The sequence below is a fragment of the Nyctereutes procyonoides genome, unplaced genomic scaffold (genome assembly GCF_905146905.1).
Source record: "Nyctereutes procyonoides isolate TBG_1078 unplaced genomic scaffold, NYPRO_anot_genome, whole genome shotgun sequence".
NCBI lineage: Eukaryota > Metazoa > Chordata > Mammalia > Carnivora > Canidae > Nyctereutes > Nyctereutes procyonoides.
The window spans coordinates 55,234,813-55,260,392 of NW_026575047.1; the positions used below are offsets into that span (position 1 = coordinate 55,234,813).

Consider the following 25,580-nt stretch of genomic DNA (forward strand, 5'->3'; position numbering starts at 1 on the left):
CCAATAAAAAATAAATTTATTATTAAAAAAAAGTTTTGTGGTATCTCCCCCAAAAAGATTAAAATAAATGATACCTTAGATCTTTCGAGATAGATTGGATCTATCTTCCTCCTTTACTTTTTTTCTTCCAATATTTTTATTTTATTACTTTTATTGAGATATAATTGACATATAACCTTATGTAAGTTTACTGTGTGCAGTGTGTTGAATTGTGTGTATATTGCAATATGTTTACCACTCTAGCATTATCTAACACCTTTATCACATCAAATTGCATAATCATTATTTCATTTTGTGGTGAGAACAGTTGAGATCATTTTTCTTCTCTTCTGCTCTTCTGTCTCTCTTTCAAGGATGATGTGAGCTCAGAGGAGACAGGATGGGCTGCACAGGAGTCTTTATTCATTAGAGTGATCATGAGCCCACACACCTAGTGCCCTCTTCAGTACAGCACAGTGACCCTGGATTTTTTTTCCTAATCCTTCAGTATTACCTGTACACAAAGTCTTAGTTTAGTGAACATGTGTCCTGTTGGGGGTTGGTCTTTCTGGGCTTCCTTGATGATTGGTCATCCTGTTCTTCTCTCTTGGGGCACTGACAGCCGGGTCTTGGCCAGGTGATTCTGTGAATGGCATGGTCACCTTCTTTTCCTGGGTTTAGGACTGAGCTTCTCCATGATTGGCAGTGGGGGTCAGTGCTCCAGGCAGGCTGAGCAGAAGGCTGCACTGAACTGGGTTCAGAGGCTCTGCTTCCCAGGTCAGGAGCCAGGGGTGGAACCAAACACCTGGGGGGATGGAGGACAGAAAGAAATCTAATCCCAGGATCCCCAGGTTCACCTCTGCCTGCCTGTGCCTTCACTGACTTCTGAAAGCACAGCTTGCAATTAATTCTGTAAGCATTGAACCCTGGGTCCCACAGGCATGGCCACCCTTAGTTTGCTTCCAAGCCTGATGCTAACCTTACTGCTAAGGTAAGTGTTAAGGTAAGGTGTTAGGCCAACACCTCACTCCACCCCAGTGTCCAGGCAAACCACAGCTTCATGAAGCTTCCTTTTGTCTAGTTTACCTCCAGGTATGTAATCAGACCATGCATTCTGTGGGGGATGTACCAACCTTCCTTTCCACCTGCTGGAGTTAGGCTCATCTTTAGGACCTGGCCAGCTGCCTTTTCTTCCTGACCACCACACTAACACTGTAGGATCTGCACTCTGGATAATTGGGCTAAATATGCCTCCTTTCCATGGTCAATTTTCATTGACCAAGGCCCCCTTGCCCTTGTTCCCCCATTGGTGGTGGGGGTGCTCCTAGAGTTCTCCCCATATCAAGTGGAAGCTTGTCTGCCCTGGGACAAGGACCCAGGCAGCTGGAAAGAGGAGCTGTCAAAGGGAATGAGGTTGCCAGGTGCCTGAGTCTTCAAGAACTCAGAGGGTACATCATGTCTTAAGTACATAAGCAGTATATATATTCAGACTGCTTAATAACAGAAGGTTTCACATGCACATCAGAGCAGAGGAGTGAACCAAGTTCTGTGGGCCCACCCCAGCTCCCATGATTATCGGTGTTATCATAACGCCCTCATGGTCACTATCTGCTGCACGCACATAGTCCATGAGACAAACAGTACTGATGCTCACCTCCTGTGTCATGGCAGTGGTCATGAGGATTTCATCCCCTGCCATGTTCAGCTGTGTTCAGCCTCAGCCTTTAGCCATAGAGACCTTTTACAAACAAACTTTATCTCCAGTTCTAATGGCCAAAGCCAATAAAGCAGTATTAGCATACAATTATTACAGCAGTTTGCTTTTATATCATTTATGTATAAAATAGAAAAGAACCCTAAAACTGCCAAAATGAATATTAAGATTTGAATTTTGATATCGATAACAGTGTTAACAGTTGTGTTTATCTCAATATTCTGTTTTGTTTTAATTTAAATTCAATTAGCCAAAATACAGTACATCATTAGTTTCAGATGTCCTTTTCAATAATTCAGTCACTTACATATAATACCCAGTGCTCATCACATTATGTGCCCTCCTTAATGCAATCACCCACTTACCCCATTCCCCCCACCTACTGCCACGCTTCCAGCAACTCTGAATTTGTTTCCTAGACTTAAGAGTCACTTATAGTTTGTCTTCCCCTCTGATTTTTCCCCATTCTATTTTGGTTTAACTGTTTAGAAATCAGTGAGTCACACAGGTAAACTGTTGTTAATGGAAACAGATTTTTATCTTGTTTTTACTCATTTGTCTTGTGATCTCAAGAGTCTCTTCAATTAAATTGATCCAAATGTGTGGAGGAAGAGCTTGGAGGAATTCTTCTTCTTTTTTTTTCTTTCCAGAATTAAGTCACTGATCTAACAGATGCTCATAGTCTTTGTTATAAATATAAAAATCAGCAAGAAGAAACCCAGGCTTAAAATAAGCAAAACTACGCATCCTGTGTCATGCATCACATGACACTTTCAGTTGTTGCAGCTACAGTGGTGGGAACAGGTGCCAGTTCTGTGCTGGGCAGCAGGGTGCAGGTTCTTTGCTGGAATTGGAGGCTCAAATGTGGATTTCTTTTAAAAGAGCGTGCAAAACTGAAATCTTACTGGATGACTCATTTACAAGAGGTTCAAATACAGGCACAGGCATGGAAAGAGACGTTTTAGTTTAACTTTCAGCCAAAAAGGAGTTAAATGAGCCACATGTATTGATCCATTGGTTTTCTAGTTTGAAGTTAAAATTTTGTAGAAGTCATTTGAGTGTGTTTGGACTTGTGTTACCATTTTAGAATACAAGGAAAAGAGAATATCGGAATCAACATTTACACTATCAACATTTACACTATCTAAGTTTACATTTATGGAATCAACTCCAGAGCATACCCAGAAAATCTCACAGATCCAGAGAACCTAGTTTGCAAATTATGGTATGATCTAGAGCGATTTTGTGAAGATCTACCTTTTCAGCTATTTTGTTCCTAGTCACTGTGTATCATGATTCATTGAGACAGTTGGGTACAGACCACAGTCAAGCAAAGATATTTGCATCTTGAGCCTGCCTCCTCCTCCCTCTCACTGTGTGCTTGCAAGTAAGGAGGTAGGTATGTCCTTCCTCTCAAAAGATTATCCTTTTAAGGCAGCCTCATATGTAGCCCTTCCTTCTTCCTCTGCACTTCATCACATTTTTGTTTCATATTCAAACCCTGACTTTTTTTTATAGTTTTTTTTCCCCTGAAGTTTCTGGTTGATTTTTTTTTCTTACTTATTATGGTAACTTAAGAAAAAAAATGTGTCCTTAATAGAATCCATAATGTTTCCCAGCTTGTTTTCTCCATTGCTCTAACTCTACTTTGCTCTCCTCAGAGACCCCTCATGTCTTGCTGTAAGACCCCACCTTTTCTAAGCCCTGCATAGCTCATCATGCAAATCCATTATCTTGATCCCTAGGTGTAGTCCAAAAGTTTATTTCCTTTTTTTTTTCAGTATTCACCTTCATTTTCCTAGCACTCATCCTCAAATCCATGACCAAGAAAATATACGTTAAATATACACAAACTCTCTGAGGCCTTAGTATTCTTGAAAGCGTCTCCCTTTGCCTTCATGTTCAACTGGTATCTTTCAGCTCTAGCATTTCTCTGTGTGATTTCTTTGCTAGTTTCCTGCCCTGTTGTCTCTCCAGCCTCTGTTGAGTGAGTTCCCCTGGTCTTGTACTCTGGAGGCTTGCCTCATCTCTGTCCTACATGTCATCTCTGTGATTCTTCTCAGCCAAACCTCCCACCTATTGATAAAAAATTATTTCATAAATCATATTTAACTTTCATACTGCTCTTCATTTTGTCTCAGTGCAGTATCCTCTTGAATTTCTGTGAGGATAATACTTTTTTAAGGAGTAATTTTTTATTCCTTTTGTTGATTGCATCATCTTGGGTGGAAAAGAGCCGTTGTTGTGGCTTCCATGGACTGGAACTGGCAAGACAGGGTGAGCAGGGTTAGGATTGGCTAGTTTGAAGAATTTCAGTGGGCTCTGGATCATAGGGGCTGTCACTAGTTGTTTGGTACCTGGCCTTAGGTTGTTAAGACAGAGGGATAGAAGGCTGGAGTGTGAGACCTTGGTAAAGGAGATGGCTAGGGTATAGGCTCTGGATTAGATGGTTTGCATTTGAGAGATGCGCTGGTAAGCAAGTTGTTTCCTATTTCTAGAAACTGGCCACCCTGGCAGGGGTCGGGTAGGGGGACAGTTTCTCCAGGGTCAGCAAAGCATCAGAATACAGAAGATAAAAGATGCGGATAATAAGGGCTATTGGCTTTAATTGTTCTTTTTTCCTGTTTTGTATCTTCCTCCCACCCCCTTTATTCAAGTTGGTAACTCCTGGGTGTGGGAGGTTCCGAACATGAACACACAGGGGGCTAGGGTGCAACTGTCTAAAACCTGTACCTAGTTCTGCTCTCTTCACCTGCCCTCCTTCCTGTCATTGCTAACCATGGAGCCCAGGATGCCTCTGGGCTCTGCTGGTGCCCAGCAGCCTCCTATGCTTGCAGCTCAGTCATTCAAGATGCATTGGTTAAGTACAATCAAGAGTTAGATGCATTCAGGAGGCTGGAACTGGAGCTTTGAAGATAGTGGGTCAAAATCCCTGCCCTCATGGGGCTGTCAATGACAGAGTGCCTCTACACACCCTTTATCTCCTATATAGAGAGAAATTTCTTATCTGCTGATGTCCAGTGAAATTGTCTTCAGTTTTAAGTTTGGCTAAGTAAACTTTGTTTTATGTGCATATGAAAATAACAGTGCATATGAAATGGGTGTGTGTGGGGGTGGACATTGGCTGCTACCAACCTGTGCTCTGAGAAGATCTCCCAGGCCAGCTGCAAATGGTGTTGGCATGACCTGAGGATGAAGAATAGCACTTAAAAAAATTAAATATTTTATTTTATTTGAGAAGGAGAGAGAGAACAAGCAAGCACAAGCAGTGGAGAGGGCTAGAGGGAGAAGCATGCTCCCTGCTGAGCAGGGAACCTGATGCGGGACTAGATCCAAGGACCTGGGATCATGACCTGAGCTAAAGGCAGATACTTAAACGACTGAGCCATCCAAACATCCGAGTAGTACTTCTCAAAGCCATTCTAGCCGCAGTCAGGACAGACCTAAGGGCACTGGGAGTCCACCGCCTGGCAGTGCTGACTCATGAAATCCTTTTCATGTTTCTAGTGCTGATGAGCGATTTGATGCCACATTCCACACCAACGTGTTAGTTAATTCTTCTGGGCATTGCCAGTACCTCCCTCCAGGTAAGATCCACTTCCTTTGTCCTCCTGTAGTTAGTTGAAGTGAGTTCAGGCACCAGTCCTGACATGCTCACAGGAGTGGTGGGCATCCTTTGCCTCATTAACACCCAACGCTTCCTGCTTTCTTCCCCTCTGTGTTCACAAATATTTCCTGAACACGACGATGCCATCTTCCTTATTTTTGTCTTGGCTCAAAGGGTCTTTGCCAATGTGTGTTATATGTCCTTATTGTGTGCTAAGTGTTCTTTAAAGTTAATCCACAGCTAAAGCAGGTCTCCCTTAGCAGATCACTCCTGGTTCTCCTTACAGCCTGCAAGCCAAACATCCTGGCACTTCCCTACTCCATTTCCAATGGCCATTTCACCTCCCGCCAGACCACATATCATCTTGGCAGTTTCTGCTCCCCAGGTGCTGAGGGCATGATGCTGGACTTGCTGGCTTCTTGAGCATGTGCATTAACAAGCACCTGTGTGTTAGATATAAGAGCAAGTGGTTTCAAAGTGGGGCTCATTAGTGCCTTATTCCTGACTGAGCTTCTCTTCTTTGCCACCAGTTGATGGTTAACTGCTTCCTGGGATCGATTTTTTTCCCACCAGCTCCTCATTTCTCTCAGTTCATTGGGCCCTGGACTGCTCACTGAATAATACAAAGCATGAGGAACCTGGGTTTTAATGCTGTGAGGCAGATATTACTAGTTTTAAAAATCTTATACATGATATTTTTTACATTGTTTTCCAGGATTATCTCCCCCTCTGCAACTGTTTAACTTCCTGCTCCCAGGCAGTCTTCAGCCAACTCCCACCTCAATACCAGTACACACACACACACCTCACACCATATCCACATACCTGTCACCCCCACACATTACACCTCACATATACACCCACATGCCTACCTCCACTCAAATCCACACACATTCATACACTGACCACACCCCCACATGCACATACTATATACCACACACATGCTACACACCTATACCACATACCTTGCATATACACCTCACACACATCCACACACATTCACAGACTACACCCCCCACATGCACATGCTACACACCACACACATTACACAGCTATACCACACACCTCACATACACCCTCCACACACATATTCACACACATTCACACACCAACTACACTCCCCACATACACATACTATACACCACACACATGCTACACACCTATACCACATACCTCGCATATACACCCCACATACATACCTTCCACACACATATCCACACACATTCACAGTAGCCACACACCCCACATACATACACTAAACACCACACACACACCTATACCATATCCATACACCTACCAACACATTATACACCACATACACCATACCAAATTCACATACCTAGTAACCTCCCCATACCACATATACATTATACACTGCATACTTCACATATACACCCCACATACCTATCTCCTACACACACATCCACATACATTCATTCAAGCACCAACCACACTCCCCACATACCACACACACCAGAGCATTTCTGCTGCAGTAAATCCCAGTCCCACACCTTCATTTCACAGGACACTGCAAAGCTGGCCTTGTCTCCTGACTTGTTGCTTACACATTCTTTCTCATTAGCAGATGATAAGCATCCTGTGGGCAGATAGTGTGTTTACAAACCAAGAACCACCACTAGTCAACCAGGTGCCTGGCCCATCTGTTCATAAATGCATGAGTGAGTGATTAAACCCATCAAAGGCAAATACCTCCCAATGTTTGTATGGACTGAAGAAACACAGATTTTCAGTTTTCTGCCTTAAAGCATGTGCTTCCTTGCTACTTCCCCTGTTCCTTCACCCATCCCCCAGCCCAAGCATGCTTTCTGCCACACAGCAGGCCCCTAGGGGACTGAGGCTATGGGATGAGTCTTCCATCAGACACACACACTTACATTCTTCTTCCCTAGCCTGTAAATTGCAATTTCTATTATGAGGGCTGTTTTAGAAAACAATCTCCGGTGGTCATCAGTATACAAGAATATGGTGCCGCAGATTGTTTTGAAGGCTGAGGCTATTTTCAGCTACAAGAAGCAGCACTTCTAAGCTCCAGGCTGCCTGGGTACAGCAGTCCCCTCTGTGCTTCATTCCTGTGTCCCAGCCTCTGTGGCTCCAGGAGCCTGGAAGGACAGGGCATGCTGTGCTGTGGGTGTGGGTGTGGCAATCTCCCCTACACTGGCAGGAGCCTAAGGGAGCTCCTGGCCTGGATGTGCCCTAGGTCTGGTAGAACTTATCTGGGATGCTGTTCTGTTCAAGCAACCAAGCACAAGCAAAAAAAAAAAAAAAAAAAGGTGCTTTGGGTGCAAGATTTGAAATAGAGACTTTGGTAATGAAATTACCTTTCTTTTTATTTCATATTTTAATTTTTTAATAGCTTTGTTGTACAATTTACATATCATACAATTCAGCCATTTTAAGTGCACAGTTCAGTGGTTTTCAGTAAATTCACAGAATTGTACAACCATTACCAAAATCTAGTGTTAGAGCATTTTTTTTTATCACCCCAACAAGATCCCTTTTGATGATCTACAGTTAAGCCCCACCTCACTACCAGCCCCAGGCCACCACTGATTACTTTCTATCGCTAGAGATTCTCCTTCTCTGGCTGTTTTGTAGAAATGGAATAATTCAATTAGGTAGAGTTACATTTTCTTTTCTTTTTTTAAGATGTTATTTATTTATTCATGAGAGACACACAGAGGGAGGCGAAACACAGGCAGAGGGAGAAGCAGGCTCCCTGCAGGAACCCCGATGCAGGACTCAATCCCAGGACTCCGGATCACAACCTGAGCTGAAGGCAGACACTCAACTGCTGAGCCACCCAGGAGCCCCTAGAGTTACATTTTCTACAAGCATGTGGGTTTGGGGGGATCTAGCCCATTAATGGGAGGGCAGTGTCTGTAGCTTCCCTATGAACATTGGGTGTACATCATATCTACTTAAAGGAACTTGAAAGGACAGGAAGGTTTTTTAAACTTCCCCGGCTTGGGGATCCCTGGGTGGCGCGTTGGTTTGGCGCCTGCCTTTGGCCCAGGGCATGATCCTGGAGACCCAGGATTGAATCCCACATCGGGCTCCCGGTGCATGGAGCCTGCTTCTCCCTCTGCCTGTGTCTCTGCCTCTCTCTCTCTCATAAATAAATAAACAAACAAACAAACAAACAAACTTCCCCGGCTTGGCTGTGGGGCACGAGGGTTAGTGTTGGCAAGGCTGTTGAATCCCTTCCTCCATTCATTCTTTTTTTTTAAATTTAGTAGTAGAAATACACAGAACACTGACCCAGTCCCCAGAAGAGAGGAACCATTAGTTCTTTGTGCCTTCTCCTGCCTTCAGGCCTTTTTCTGGACCTTGTGGAGCCCATGGGCATAAGTTACTGGAGGGGGTTTATCTGTCCTCCTCTCCATAACCTGCCAGAAATTCACCTCCAGCTTGTCTTAGGTTGAAGACACCCTTCTCATTAGAAGCTCCTTGTATCCAAGCACTGTCTTCTACTTAAACCTATCAGTCTTTGTTCTGTTCTTAGTCTAGAATCTACATGAGTTAAAATTATCCTCCACATATATTTCTAGATAACCAAGAGTTTTCTCAATTTTTTAAAAGATTTTATTTATTTATTTGAGAGAGAGAGAGAGTGAGAACATGAGCAGGGGAGTGGGGCAGAGGGAGAAGGGGAGGGAGAAGTAGACTCCCACTGAGCAGGAAGCCTGATGTGCAGCTCAAACCCAGGACCCCGGATCATGACCTGAGCTGAAGGCAGATGCTTAATGGACTGAGCCACCCAGGTGCCCCTGTATTTTTTTTCTCAATTTTTTTTCTTCCCACCCTCTCCCCTTTTTTCTCAATTTTTAACCTAAGGAAATGCACACCCAGCTCCTCACTAAACAGAGACACACATACACATACACACATACACACATCCCTTTTATATTCTGCTTCTAAACCCTTCATCATTTTTATCAGTTATTCTGGGATTTTTTTTTTACATTCTTTACTTTCTCTTATTAGAGTTTGAAGATGCATAGGCATGGTATGAGCAAGTTTACAGAATTTCTAATTCTTTGCCCAGAAATCCTTTAGAATAGTCTTCAACAAAACATGGTGGGTATTGTTTTTGAAGTTTAAAAGACAAATGAAGCTTCATCTGAGCTTCCTCTTTAGAGACTTTCCAAAAAGACCAAGCTTGTTCTGGACAGGTCTGCCTGTAGTTTGGAGGAGGAGGAGGGGCTGAAGGCCTCTGTAGTCACACTCAATCTCAAGGCCCAGGAGCCTACATCTCCTCTTCTTGAAGGGAACACAGGTGAGCCAGAACAATGTGTGCCTGAGGTACTGACCAAAAAGACATGCTGAATATCAAAAAAATAATGTATCATTTAACTTGCCTACCCTTTCCAGGAGGAATAGACACTGCATATTATAAACAGCATATGAGGTTAGAAACTCAAGGATTGCTCTGTATTTATTTACTTATTTTTATTTAAAAATTTCTTCCATCTTTATTGAAATATAGTTGACAAATGAAAATGTAATGAGGTGCACAACATGCTGACTTAATATACATATCCATTGTAAAATGGTTTCCACAATCAAGTTAATAAATACATCCTTTACCTCCCATGGTTGGGTTTTGCTTTGTTTTGTTTTTCATGAGAATGTTCTACTCTCTTAGCACATTTCAGGTATACAGCATTGTTAACTAGAGTCACCATGCTGTACATTAGATCCTCAGAACTTGCTCCTCTTTTAAATGAAAGTCTGTACCCCTTGACCAGCCCCTGTCCACTTCCCCACCTCCCCAGCCCCCTGGCAACTCACTGTTTCTATGAGTTTAGCTTTTTTTTTTCTTCCAAAATCCACATGTAAGTGAGATCATACAATATTTGTCTTTGGTTTAGTCCACTTATTATAATGCCCTCCAGGTTTATCCATAGTATTGCAAATGGCAGGATTTCCATCTTTTTAAAAGGTTGAATAGTATTCCATTTTGTCTGTGTGTCCGTGTGTGTGTGTGTGTGTGTGTGTGTGATTTGATAATCCTTTTCTTTGTTCATCCATCCATTGATACTTAGCTTGTTTCTGTTCCTTGGCTATTGCAAATAATGCTGCAGTGAATATCATGAACACGGAGGTGCAGATATTTCTTCCAGATAGTGATGTTGTTTCCTTTGGATATATACCCAGAAGTGGGGTCACTGGATCATATAGTAGTTTTATTTTAATTTTTATGGAAATCTCCAAACTGTTTTCAGTTTACATTCCCACCAGCAGTGTAAGACTGCTATGTATTTAAAGCCCAGCTCAGTACCCTTCCATATCAGTTTTCCAACTGCTTTGTTGCCCACATAGGCATATTCAAGAGCTCCTGCTACATCGATGTGCGCTGGTTCCCCTTTGATGTGCAGCAGTGCAAGCTGAAGTTTGGGTCCTGGTCTTATGGAGGGTGGTCCTTGGATCTGCAGATGCAGGAGGCAGACATCAGTGGCTACATCCCAAATGGAGAATGGGACCTTGTGGGTAAGCCCAGAAAAGACATGAGACTAGCAACCTTGCAGGAAGCCACTTTTATTCCTGTGCTGGCTTTAAAAGTTAGGGATTTTTCACTCTGCGTTTTAGTGTCAGCATTTATTGAACCCTGCAGCAATCTCTATAATTTACTAAGAGCTATACAATAAGAAACAAAAAACAATTAGAAAACTCAGGGCTTTCCATGAGAAACGTGCAGCTATTTAAACAAGTCATTGCTGGTATAGGTGTCCCTGTTCTATTAGAGTCCATTCGATTCCTAAAATCAGGTTGGACAGAAAATTGCAGTTCATGGGAACCTATATTTGATGATTTTAAATAGAAAACAATAATTACATTTATAATAATCTAAAGCTTATAGTGTATTATTATTTATAATCATGGTGTCTTAGTCCCTTCAGGCTGCTATGACAGAGTACCATAGGCTGGGTGGCTTATAACAACATAAATTTATTTATTACAGTTCTGGAGGCTGGGAATCCAACATCAAGGTACTGGCAGATCCAATGTCTGCTGAGGGCCTACTTCCTGGTTCCTGAATGGCTGTTTTCAGTGTCTTCTGGCTATATTCTTATGTAGCAGAAGAGAATAGGGAGTTCTCTGGGCCTCTTGTAAGGGCAATAATCCCACGGCTCCCCTCAAAGGCTCCATCTCCAAATATCATTGCTGTGGGGGTTAGCATTTCAACATACAAATATTGAGGGGATCACAGATGTTCACTATATACCACATCTAGTTCCAACTCATTAAAAAAATTCCCCCAATTTGCTCCAGGATCATTAAGACATTCCTGAATAACTCTAATAAACCAGAAAGAAAGTTTATTCAAACACTGATTACCCAGGTGTTTTTTTTGTTTGTTTTTTTAGCATTTAACAAACTCCATGGTTGTTTGTGTGATATACCCATTAAAATAAACAAGCAGGGTAATTTTATTAAGACATGCTTCCTTTCCCCTGCTACTCATGGAGGAATCCCAGGCAAGCGGAGTGAGAAGTTCTATGAGTGCTGCAAAGAGCCCTATCCAGATGTCACCTTCACAGTGACCATTCGCCGCAGGACCCTCTACTATGGCCTCAACCTGCTCATCCCTTGTGTGCTTATCTCTGCGCTAGCCCTCCTTGTCTTCTTGCTCCCTGCAGATTCAGGGGAGAAGATTTCCCTGGGTGAGTGTCCTGATCTTGGGCAGGAGTCTGAGACAGGATGGGAGGGCCTTGACGTGAGGTCAGCTCTGTAGGGATCACTGTGGACAGTGCAGGACATGTCATGGCTTGGGTGCAGAGATGTTGCAAAGCCTGCCTGGTGCATCACACACTGACCTCCCAGTGCAGGGCATCTCCCCGAGACTGTGGGCTCCTGATTTAGACTCCATGTTAGATGCCCATGCCCTCTGGAGAATCTGTAGGATCCTTTGATCTTTCACAGAAGATAGGAATGCCCAGGAAGAGACCACTGGGTTCTGTTCCGAGGTACCTTACTTTCTTGTCTCCTGCCACCCCATCCTGTTTCTTGGTGGCAGCTGGCTGGCATTCGCTATGGACAGGAAACAGTTAGTTTAGTATTAGTTTGCTAATCTGTATATTGCCATACACAGGTTAATTCCTTACAATTATCCAATAGGAAGATAAGAAAACTAATACTTAGAATGGTGAAATTAATTTCTCAACATCTTAAAGAGTTACTAAAGGTCATATTTAGTACATATAGAAATCATCCTCAAACCCATATCTACAGTCACATAGCTAGTAAGCAGGAAAATCAAGACCATAAGTCAGGTCTTCAGATTGCATTTTTTTTCTCCCTGCTATACATAACTACTTCTCAATCCTAATATAATTAAGAAAATGAGAGATATTTCTGTCAAGTTCAGTAACCGTTTGTGTATTGTTGTTCTAAAGTTCTCGTTCCCAAACTTACCTCCATCTGGGACTCTGGTAAATGATGTGAACAGTCCCCAGAAAAATGGCCATGCCCATAAATACAGATAACCCTGCATTTGGTTTCAGGATGTCACTGACCCCTCCCCCACACCTCTCTAGTTCTTTGAATCGCAGGTTAGGCAGTTAGATGGAATTGAGCCTTATCATCTCTTCTGTCTCAGGCACTGCTGTGTGTTTATGTTTTAGGGATAACAGTTTTACTCTCTCTTACGGTCTTCATGTTGCTGGTGGCTGAGATCATGCCTGCGACATCTGACTCGGTGCCCTTGATAGGTAAGCAAGTGTCAGGCCTCTCTTGAAGACATAGGCTTAGAGAGTGCCCAGAATTTCCTAGCACAGGCACAGAGCAGAAACCTGTTGTCTATATCCTGGACAGCCACACGCCCAGAGGGAGTGACTTGCTGTAACTGTTCAGAGTGAACCATGGCCTCTGCTCACCTGGGCATATATAAGGGGAGTGCAGAGAGTCCAGATTTGTGGTTTGGCTTGAAGATGCAGAAATGTACCCTTCCTCCCATTGTTCTCCCCTTCACACTTGTTCTGCAGCCAGAGATTTTTTTCTTTGAGATTTGTTAGAGATTTGTTTCTTTAGCTTGAGTTATTGTTTTTCTACAAATCCTTTGTCAGAATGGGAAGGGCTCACATTTTAACTCCTGGCCCTTGTTTCCTGAGATATCTCGATGTCTCTGAATAAAGTTAAAGCTTGTGATGAAATGTAAACAGGACAAATATGTTTTGGCCAAGACAGATATAAAGCATGACCTCCTGCCCAGGGCAGAATGGCCAAAATAGGAGATAGCATCATTTGTGGCTATGCATCTCCCTGGATTAGAATAAGCAAGAACATACAGAGGGGTGTGCAGTGGTCTAGTGGTCAGGATCTGGTACTCTTTACACTACAGCCAGGATTCTGCTCCTGGTCGGGGAACCAGACCCCCAAGCCAGTTTTAAGAATGGGAAGGAAACATTCTAACGGTGGATATTAGATTTAATATGAAAATCACTACTCCAGTTTGGTGATGGAATTCAGAAAGAAGAACAGAGTTTGTGATTATTTCTGTTGGCCCATGCCACCTGAGGGCCACCTCAGGTTAGTAAGGGATGGTAGGAGTAAGGGAGCCTGTTTATCATACACAGATACCCCTAGGCTTCACAAACTAGGAGGCCAAGGCTCTTTTTTTGTGAGTTCCCTTAATGTGTCATATTTTGGCCAGAGAGAGAGAGAGACTGTTGGTGTTAAAAGCCTTGGTGGGTGTTCCTATCAGTGGGTCTCACTACCATCGGGGGCAAAGAACCATGTTTCAACCTGACGGTCTGAGCCACTCTTCCTATCTTCCAACACAATGCTTTTAATAGAGACTTGCAATGGAAAGCACCTTCTACAGGGCACTTGGCAGGCCCTGCCTTGACTAATGACCCAGTGGGAAAAAGGCATGGTTGATGCTTAGCTCATGTCTAAAAAGATGGGATGCTGTAGGCCTCTGATGTTGTTGAGATTATTTGACCCTGGATACCTCCACAGGTCTTTGTATTAGTCTATTCAGGCTGCTATGATAAAATTTCACAGATCGGGTAGCCTACAGAACAGAAATGTATTTGCTTTCAGTTCTGGAGGTTGGAAGTCTAAGATCAAGGTGCCAGCAGGTTTGATATCTTTGGAGGCCTCTCTGCTTGACTTGTAGATGACCAACCTCTTTCTGTGCCATCACATGGTCTTTCCTCTCTGGGTGGATCCCTGGTACTCCTTTCTGTATCCAAATTTCACCTCTTGTAAGGACACAAGTCAGGTTGGATCAGAACCCACTCTAAGGACCCCATTTTAACTTAATCCCCTCTTTAAAGGCCCTGTCCTCAAATACAGTCATATTTTAAGGTACCAGGGGTTAGAGCTTCAACATATGCATTTGAGGAGGCCACAGCTCAACCTATAGCAGTCACAGTTTTGTTCACTCTCCTTCCACTTCTTAGAGGTTTCTGGTGCTAACTTGAAGTCTCAGATGTCCATCTCTGGCAGCTTTTCATAGGTACCTCTTGGTTCCCATGGAGGACAGAGAGTTCATTCCTGCCTGGAGAGAAGGAGGCATTCTTAACCAAGTGTGTGGCCATGCACTTAGCCTCTACACCAGGATATTCTCTTCTTAGAGCTCAGCCCCCTGGAGCTGAAAGCCACACTGAAGGTCTAATAATCAGAGTTGCCAAACAAAGAATGTCTTCCTTTTTCTAGGCTTTCTTCTACATCCTTGGCTCATATAATTCTCATTCCTGCACCAGCCCTGCAAGGAAGGCATTGCCATCTCTGTTATGCTGGTGAAGAATTGAGGCCCAGACAGCCTGAGTAGCCTGTCTAAACTCATAGATGTCTAAACTCATGGGTGGGGTAGTGGGTTAGGGGAGAGCTGTTTCAGATGCTCAGTGCTGCTTCTCACCTGGGCCAAGGGGGAAAAATGCATCCTTACCCATCAGAGCTGAAACTTCTCAGCCACGAAAGTCACTTTCACATCTTCCTCAGACAACTAACATCTCCTCCTAGCTCTTATTAGATGGGACCAGACTCACTTTCCACAGTAATTAGGTATCCCTCTGGTGATGCCCAGGTGTGCCCTTTCCACATCACTGCCTCCAGCATGTCCCTGGCCTAAAGTTATCATGATGAGGACCACACCCTCACTACACCAGTGTTTTCAGTTCCCATAACTGTCCACACTTTTCTCTTGGGAATAATCTTGTCAGAATCCTATGAGGCACTGTTAACCCTCACTGAAGGAGGAGGCCGACAGAGTTCACAAGAGGGTAGTGAGCTAGGCCAGGCCGCTTGTGTGGATGGGAAAGTGGGTCTCCTTGCTCTAGGGCAGCCTCTCCTTGCTGGGAATGTTTTGAGGGGGGGTGGTCTGCAGGCCTAGAGGTGGCCTTACCTTGCTCTAGGCTTTGCCACTGAGTCCCAGGCAGGCAGGCAGAGACTGGTGTTGGGGTCTGCCTGCCACACTGTGATGCCTGTGCCATGGAGGCCCCATGTCTCACCCTGTGTCTCTTGTCTCTGCAGCCCAGTACTTTGCCAGCACCATGATCATCGTGGGCCTCTCCGTGGTCGTGACAGTGATTGTGCTGCAGTATCACCACCATGACCCTGACGGTGGCAAGATGCCCAAGTGGGTCCGTTCCTCTGCCCTTCACCACAGGAAGTCAGGGGCCGTCCCCAGGGGAGGCTCCATGGATGAATTGTCTATTTTAAAAACCCACAAACAGCTAGGTGTTCCTAAACAAAGAGCAGTACTTCCCATACCTCCTCACTTCTCTACATCATTGCATTATCTCTGTATAGAGGATAGTTATGATGAGCATGCTTTTAGGGGTCCATGGAACTGTTCTTGTAATCTGATGTTCCAGAACAGGGTTCACATACTGACCACTCTGTATATTTTGCTACCATAGTGTTTATAAAACTACTTTTTGCATATACACTGTGGAGAACTGTGCAGTGGTTGAAAGCAACAGACGACATAAGCACTCATCCATGTGGTTGGATCTTCGAAACAGAATGAGGAGTGAAAAGGGTAAGGGAGAGTGAGCCATGTAATAATACATGTAGTCAATTCATGTAGGAATGTCATCTTACCACAGGCCTATAAAATTAAGGTTAGTGGTTACCGGTGGGGAAGAGGGATAGGATAAAAGCAAAAGGATGAAAAATAAACAATTGAACCTAACAGCCTGTTGTGTCAGCCCAGGGAACACCACACACCTTCCCAGCATCTGCTTAGCACCATGCACTGGGATGTGGGTGGATGCTTACCCAACCACATGCTGTGCTCCTTTGGAGTCCAGTACCTGAAGCTGTATGCCTGTCCTCATCTGAGACTCGGGAAACCTTGATTAGGGTCAAACATGGCCTGGGCTTTCTTCACCTCAGCATAGTGGGACCCCTTACCCAAGGCAGGGGAGGGATGCTTCCCACCCTTGATTCTTACTTGGGCCCTGCAAACTTTCCGGTCTTCTTGCCCAGAGAGCATGGCCTAGGGACGGTAGGAGCTAAAGGAGCCCTCTTGTGTCAAAACAAGCCTGTTTGCTTTGGAGACTTACAACCTTGCATCCAAGTTCAGAAGGGAGTGTAAGACTCACCAACGTGCTACATGCAGGTGCAAGGAGTAAGGTGCATTTTATAACCTCCAGGGACAGGGAGTGCCCAGGCCTTCTAAAAATATTCATTATGCAACAATTTATAGTTACCAAAAAGTGAACTTAGGAAAGATCTAAATAAAAAAAATGACCTTACCAAGTTACTGTGTTCTCTTGGGTTCTTTTCCACAGCAAATGCTTACACTTAAAAAGGACTTTCTCTCAAAGCGCATTGCATCAGCAGTGGAGTGAGCTCTCAGAAATGGTGCTATCTCCCACACATGTCACATCACTGCAGTCTGTGGGCTTGTTTTGAGCCCCCCATTAAAAGCTGGGACACTTTGGCAGACATTCACCTACAATGTCATCTGACTTTTATAACCCTGACACACTTTCTGTCTACCCTGCTTCCATTTGAAATAGATAATACATTGACATGTTTCAAAAGTCAAAATAAAAGTTAATTACAGGAAAGGAAATCCTGCTCTCACTCCTGCCCCTCACTGTGCTTCCAACACTAATACTGATAGTCATTTTAAGTAATTTCTTCATTATCCTTCAAGTGTTTGTTTGTTTATGCAAGTGTAAAACTAACACCACATATTATTATTTATGTTTAAGACATGAAGACACAAAACCATATTTAATGGCCTGGTAATACTTTACGTCCAGAAAAAAATCTTAATTAAAAGCATATCCTAATTTTTCACCGATTAGCACAGGCGTGTATTAAAACCAATGGCTACACATGAAATATGAAGCTTGTACTGCTCGTTTTCAATATATGGAGCCAACTGCATTTTTCTTTCTTTCTTTCTATGTGTATTGGAAACATAAACAGCCTCCAAAGGACTTTTATTATGATGTGTTTCTATGAAGAAGATACTGCTGGTGCCCTGGCTTTTTGTGACATTTACGCAGCTAACCACAAAACCATAACCTAACAGAAGAGGTCATGAGCAGTTTGATAAGTGCCAACAGGATCATTTCATCTCTTGAGATGCTGTAGCCTTGAAAGCTAATGATTCAGGCCATGGAATTCAAAATAGACTTGGTAGTGTGGATCACATTAGCTTGAAATGTGCTCCAGGGTATGCACAGACCCTTCCCCCAATAAACACACACACTCCATGTGTACAGCTACCCCTGGGTTAAGACACACTCATTGCCCAATGTATTCCTTTGAGCTCTGGTCCAATCTTCCAGTGCCTTTGAAGTGGGGCATGGGCTAGAGTCACAGGAGTTTTGAAGAACACTTCATAGACTCTTTTACAGATGAGCTGTGGCAGCCTAAAGATATAGATGACTTGCTTACAATAAGACCTTGAGCCAATTTATTACGGTTTTTGAAGCCTCCATTTCTTTATCTGTAAAATGGGTGGAGGCATTATACTCACTCATATACTCATTATACTCAGAGCCCCTGAGAGGCCCAAGTGAGATGGCATGTATTCTGAGACTCCTGTGGAAGGCCAGACTGACCTTTGGATTCATGTGAGGCCATGTGTTCCTGTTCCTTTACTGATCATGGAAAATCCTCCTGGGTACGCGGACAGGCTTTTCCAGGCTCTGGAGGTTTGTCCATAGGGTGTGGGCAACATATATATAGAATGCTATCTGCTGTGAACAAAGGGTTATCTTTTTTAAAAAATTTAAATCCAATTAGCCAACATACAGTACATCATTAGTTTCAGATGTAGAGTTCAGTAATTCATCAGTTGCCTAGAACACCCAGTGCTCATCACATCATGTGCCCTCCTTAATGTCCATCACCCAGTTCTCTTTACAGCTGCAGTGAACTTGGTCTTTCACCTTCTTTTCATTGCTTGTCTCCAGACTGGTCTCCTGCAGTTATCTCTGATAAGATGCCATTAAAAAGTGCTACAGACATGAACTTCACAACTTACTGCCTGTACTTGCAGGTGGGAAACATATTTGTTGTGTTGCTCTTGGAATTCACCTACAATCATAAATCAAAATTAAAACCATTATCTGGGTAATCTCAGGGAAAGGGCACACTTTTCATATACTTGTCTAAATAAGCTTACAATTTTTTTTGACCTGGATCATGACCTCACATGGCTCTTTATTTTCATTAGAGGGAAAAGTAAGAAATCTCAGTGATTTCTCTCCAGTGTCTTCTATGCAAGTAGGCAATGTATGTTGATAAAGCACTTCAAACCAGAGATTGGCAAACTGTGGCCCCAGCAGTGATATGCGGCCTGCGAGCTGCTTTTGCAAATAAAATGTTACCAGAAAAAAGCCACGCTTGCTTCTTCACATGTTTTCATGACTAATTTGTACTTTATTAGCGGAACTAAGTAGTTGCATAAGAGGCCTTATGGACTTTATTATGTGGTCCATAAGTCTGCCAGCTCCTGCTTTATATTTTTCCGAGTACTTTCCTGCATATCATCTTAGTCTCCACTGTAGCCTAATGAATCAGGCTGAAGGTTCCCAAACTTCCCTGGTTCACAGCACCTTCAGTGTCTTAAGGATTTTTTTCATAGCCCCTAAGGCAAAAGAAATACCTAATGGCTTTCTTTATTACATTAGTCAAAACGACTTAATAAGTACTTATGACTGGCCACTTGGCACCTGTTGGCACAGCACACGCACCCTCATTTTCTGTTCCACATTGACGTTCTTGGCACTTGCTTTTGTTTTTTTTTTTTTTTTATTTACTTATTTATGATAGACATGGGGGGGGGGAGCAGAGACACAGGAGGAGGGAGAAGTAGGCTCCATGCTGGGAGCCCGACGTGGGACTCGATCCCGGGACTCCAGGATTGCGCCCTGGGCCAAAGGCAGGCACTAAACCGCTGAGCCACCCAGGGATCCCCTGGCGCTTGCTTTTGATCAGGACAACAAAAACCTGCTTTGCAATGATATGCTATCATTGCAAAGGACCTGATGTTATAGTTTGAACTGCCCCAAGCTAGGGGATCATGTAGCATCTGATAGGTATCATAGGGTTGCCCTTGAAACAATTTTAAATCTCCAGGGGTGTGCCCCTATAAGAGTGCCATGACATACCAGGGTATCTCACTGGCACTTAGGTATGATGGATGCTAGTTACAGATGAGGAAAGACTAGAAAGAGAAAGTGACTTGTCTTGTTCACACAGCTCAGGCAGGGCCCTTTCTGCAAGCTAGCCCTCTCCTCCCACATGCCTGTCTGCCCTGAGACTACAGCCTGTCTGCCACTGAGAATTCAGCTCATCTGTAGGATGACTTCCTGCGTTGATTTACTCTAGGCTCACATGTGACTCAACCATTGTAAGGCATTGGCACTGCTTGCCTGTGTAGACTCACCTGGGAAGTGGTGGGGGCCTGTCACCCCCAGGATCCACCTAGTAGGGCTGGGATCAGGATCAGCTGATGCTCACTTCCTGTCCACCCCTAACTGCCCTGTTGTCTCCCCAGACCAGAGTCATCCTTCTGAACTGGTGTGCATGGTTCCTGCGCATGAAGAGGCCGGGGGAAGACAAGGTGCGGCCAGCCTGCCAGCATAAGCAGCGCCGCTGCAGCCTGGCCAGTGTGGAGATGAGTGCAGTGGCAGGGCCGCCTACCACGAATGGCAACCTGCTCTACATCGGCTTCCGTGGCCTGGATGGTGTGCACTGTGCCCCCACCCCCGACTCCGGTGTCGTGTGTGGCCGCATGGCCTGCTCCCCCACGCACGACGAGCACCTCCTGCATGGCGGGCAGCCCTCGGAGGGAGACCCGGATCTGGCCAAGATCCTAGAGGAGATCCGATACATCGCCAACCGCTTCCGCTGCCAGGACGAGAGTGATGCCATCTGCAGTGAGTGGAAGTTCGCGGCCTGCGTGGTGGACCGCCTGTGTCTCATGGCCTTTTCTGTCTTCACCATCATCTGCACCATCGGCATCCTGATGTCAGCTCCAAACTTCGTCGAGGCAGTATCCAAAGACTTTGCTTAACCTGGTCCTGATCCCCAGCATGTAGGAAAAGCACAGACAGGCGATGCCGTTGGCTTGGGGAGAATTTGGGGTGCTAATCCCACAGCCACACTAGACATGAGGATGCTGATTTACCCGTTGCGCTTGCTGCTAGTCATGTTAATTAGAATTACCTTGTTATTTTCAGTAATAGGATCTCAGCACGTTTTTTTTTTTAATCCTCTCAGATGGTCTACTTGATATTCTTGGGACGTCCATGGGGTCACCAGCACCACCGAGAGGTCATTTTTCCCATTTTCCAAAGTCTGGTGAGCCCTTCAGAGAAGTCAGGTTGGCTCAGGACTGCCGGGGGAGACCTGTACAGTTGGTTGCATGCCTGCATGTCACTTGCCAAGAGAGTCTACATGAAAATTCAGCATATGCTTTTGCCTATTTATAAACCTAGATTGAAAGTAGTAATAGTAATAAACCACACTCACTAGATTCATTCAAATAATTGGTAAAAGGAAACAAAACTAAAACTTAAAACCTAACTGCTGTTTTTTTCTGCAATTCAGATTTTGTTTTCCTCTACCAGACATGGCAGACAGAAACAATTTTACACTGTTCCTACATTTTAAGAGAGAGAGATAGTTGGCCTTGGACATTGTGCTTTTACCAACCTGATTTCTGCCAACCTACCCTGTGGGGGGAATCATGGAGGACACAGATATGTGTTGATTCTGAACTAGGACCAGCTCTGGGCAAGTCAGAGGGATTTCTGAGATCCCAGGTGACTTCCACACTTCCTGTGCTACCCTCAGACACTGGGGAATTGACTTCGCTCTATTCTGAAAAACCCGAAGGACAAATAGAGTTCTATTAGAATTATCAGCCCAATGTAATAGCTAAAGTTAAATTAACCAGCTATATGTTTTGTTTTGTTTTAATAATTTATTAGATGCTTCTCATGTACTAGAGTTGATTAGTCTTAGATTAAATGTGTGGGTACATAAAAATGCACAACATAAAGTGAAAGTATGCTATGCTTTTCTTTATGTATCAAGGCCAGGGGGTAGAGTCTGGGACCTCTTTTGGTTCCTTGTATGACAGGAACTGGGAAGGAGATGATGTGGCCAGTGGTTTCCTGGATGAAATGCCAGTGGAAGGCAGCAGGAGGGGCTGGCAGGCTGTACAACCAGTAACTCAGTCTCTTGCATTTAGGGATCTGCTTTCCCACAGCTCAACTACCCCAGCTTTAGCCAAGAAAGATGGCTTGAACAGGTAGATTCATTGGAGATAAGCATTTTGAAAGCAAGGGAAACTTTATTTATTTTTTATTTTTTAATAAATGTATTTTTTATTGGTGTTCAATTTGTCAACATACAGAATAACACCCAGTGCTCATTCCGTCAAGTGCCCCCTCAGTGCCCGCCACCCAGTCACCCCCATCCCCCGCCCACCTCCCCTTCCACCACCCCTAGTTCGCTTCCCAGAGTTAGGAGTCTTTCATGTTCTGTCCCCCTTTCTGATATTTTAAACCCATTTGGTGACACAGTTCTCCACTTACATTATCTAGCTGATAATGATCACTCTGCCTCTTCCCAGTCTTCTTATTTTTTAATGAGATTAGAGGGAGACACAACAAAATCTCTCCTGTTCTGTTGTTTCATCTAGTAACAGATCAGAGCTCGAAACTACAGAAGGCTTGGAGCTCTTGGGGTTCCTTAATTTGCTTCTAACCCCTGAGATCGGTATATTATGAGGGAGATTAGATTTTCAGGGCAAAAAAATTGCATGCCTTTCTCCAGCCATTTATTTCACTCATTTCTGGGTAATGCACATGGATTTGTTTGTGACAAATACCCACCATTTGCTTCAACGTGGATGGAACTGGAGGGTATTATGCTGAGTGAAATAAGTCAATCAGAGATTTGTTTGCACTGAGGAGAAAGGAGGCTTGTGCATGCTGTGTGTGTGGGGGTGGGGGCACTTGAGCACTGAGTGTGCAGTAAAGTGTTTAAAACCTTGTTTACAACAAGAAGGCTGATAAGTTAGGGCATTCTAGCATCATGCCCTTTGGAGCGGGGTTGTCCTCAGAGTTCACCCATTCTACATGGGACAGATGAACAATGCAGTCTTTTTTCTCTTTTCTGTCTATTGTAGACACAGGTAGAAGTGTTTTGATAAAAAGAGAATGCTTCATTTCTCATTACTACTGCAAAATGAATCCCTACAACATTTTTTCTTGAAAAAAAAAACCTTTTTGATTTTGTATTTTGTACAGAAAAATATTTAAAAAAGCAAACAAAAGTAGTTTATATGTTGACCACTCAAATAATACTCTGCCATTTTAAAAAATAATAATAATGAGAAGATGCACATGTAATAAGAAAAGTGTTAATGGCTACAGGGGCTACCAGTGAAAGAGCTTTTGGGGCCTGGGGGGGGGGCATTTCCAGAAAGGAAGAAAAAGAAAAGGAGGAGGCCAGGACGGGGAGAAAGGGAACATGAATGAAGAGAGACTCCTCTACTACAGCTCACGCTATGCACACCTCTCTACATTTTGCTTTCTGCACTTAGTGTTTTATCCTTCCATAACAACATATAAAGATCTACCTCATTCTTATTAATAGCTGCTTACCATTCCATTGTCTTGGTGCACATAATTTCTTTGGTTAGTCTATTAATTAACATATAGAGTATTTCCAGTTTTTATTTTTATATACAAATCTGTAATTAGCATCCTTGATTTATATCTTAGCATACTTTTGTGACCATATCTTGGTATAAATTCTAAGGTGGAAGTAGAATTGATGGATTTAAGGCTATGTGCATTTAATGTTTTGGTAGATATTGCCAGATTACCCTCCAAATACTGATCAATGGATATACCTATAAAAGTATAATGAAAAGGCCAATTTCTCAACTTTCTCAGTACTGGGTATTATCAAACTTAATTCTTTTTCCAATCTGGTGAAAAATTATATTGCAGTGTTATTCTGATTTAGTTCATTTTATTATGAATGAATATCTTTCAGATATATTTTAGAAATTTCAGTTTTTGTAAATGTATGTCTTTTACATAATTTTGGATTATTTGGCTTTTCTTAATAAATTTGCCTGTGTACTTTGGAAATTTTCTTATATCTTGAAAATATTCCAATTTGCTTAGAAAATGCTTTTATTTATTTATCTTTTGATGTTATTTATTGATTTGTTTATTTCTTAGCATATAGAAAGTTTAAAGTTTTATGTTGTCAATTTATCCATATTTGCCTTGGTAGATCCTGGGATTTGTTTCCAGTTTTAAAAGGCCTTCTCCATTCTAAGGTTATAAATAAATGTACTCATATTTTCTTCTAAATTCTTATGGTTTCACTTGTTTACATCTTTTAACTCCTTGGAATTCATTTACTGCAGAAAATGGTAAAAATGCATCTTTTTTTCCTCTCCAAATGGTTAGTCAGTTGTGCCAAAAAGTATGTAATAGTGTATCCCTGTAATACAGTTAGCCTTTTCCCCATTCTTTTCAAAATGCCACCTAGTTTGTAAACTAAATCCCTGTAAGTGTTTTAGGGCTATTTCTAATTAATTTGTCTCTCTGTAAATGCCTTTAGTTTCTGAAGCCTAGTTCAGGGTAATATCAAATTTTCATATGAATATCAATATTTTCAACTCAACCGTCCCCTCAACACTTCTTGCCTCATCCTTCCACTTTTTCTCTCTCCCTCTCTCATACACATTTTTTTAATTTAAACAAATTATTTTAGATTTGTGTGGAATCAGAAAACACCCCGAATAGCCAGGGGAATTTTAAAAAAGAAAACCATAGCTGGGGGCATCACAATGCCAGATTTCAGGTTGTACTACAAAGCTGTGGTCATCAAGACACTGTGGTACTGGCACAAAAACAGACACATAGATCAATGGAACAGAATAGAGAATCCAGAAGTGGACCCTCAACTTTATGGTCAACTAATACTCGATAAAGGAGGAAAGACGATCCACTGGAAGAAAGACAGTCTCTTCAATAAATGGTGCTGGAAAAATTGGACATCTACATGCAGAAGAATGAAACTAGACCACTCTCTTGCACCATACACAAAGATAAACTCAAAATGGATGAAAGATCTAAATGTGAGACAAGATTCCATCAAAATCCTAGAGGAGAACACAGGCAACACCCTTTTCCTCGGCCACAGTAACTTCTTGCAAGATACATCCACGAAGGCAAAAGAAACAAAAGCAAAAATGAACTATTGGGACTTCATCAAGATAAGAAGCTTTTGCACAGCAAAGGATACAGTCAACAAAACTAAAAGGCAGCCTACGGAATGGGAGAAGATATTTGCAAATGACGTATCAGGTAAAGGGCTAGTTTCCAAGATCTATAAAGAACTTATTATACTCAACACCGAAGAAACAAACAATCCAATCATCAAATGGGACAAAAGACATGAACAGAAATCTCACAGAGGAAGACATAGACTTGCCCAACACACATGAGAAAATGCTCTGCATCACTTGCAATCAGGGAAATACAAAATCAAAACCACAATGAGATACCACCTCACACCAGTGAGAATGGGGAAAATTAACAAGGCAGGAAACCACAGATGTTGGAGAAGATGTGGAGAAAAGGGAACCCTCTTACACTGTTGGTGGGAATGTGAACTGGTGCAGCCACTCTGGAAAACTGTGTGGATGTTCCTTAAAGAGTTAAAAATAGACCTGCCCTACGACCCAGCAATTGCACTGCTGGGGATTTACCCCAAAGATACAGATGCATGAAACACCAGGAC

General features: G+C 43.0%; 1 protein-coding gene across 2 annotated transcripts in view; it reads left to right on the plus strand.

Moving 5' to 3' along the window:
• Window positions 1-24,028, plus strand: part of LOC129510377 (neuronal acetylcholine receptor subunit alpha-7) — a 129,536-nt gene extending 105,508 nt beyond the window's left edge. For both annotated transcript variants that reach the window (XM_055326501.1, XM_055326502.1), the window contains 6 exons: window positions 5,201-5,280; window positions 10,644-10,811; window positions 11,792-11,986; window positions 12,947-13,033; window positions 15,801-15,910; window positions 20,299-24,028. In XM_055326501.1, the coding sequence (XP_055182476.1) occupies window positions 5,201-5,280; window positions 10,644-10,811; window positions 11,792-11,986; window positions 12,947-13,033; window positions 15,801-15,910; window positions 20,299-20,817 (1,159 nt within the window). In that variant the 3' untranslated portion in view covers window positions 20,818-24,028. The remainder of the gene's footprint in view (window positions 1-5,200; window positions 5,281-10,643; window positions 10,812-11,791; window positions 11,987-12,946; window positions 13,034-15,800; window positions 15,911-20,298) is intronic.
• Window positions 24,029-25,580: the final 1,552 nt, after the last annotated feature.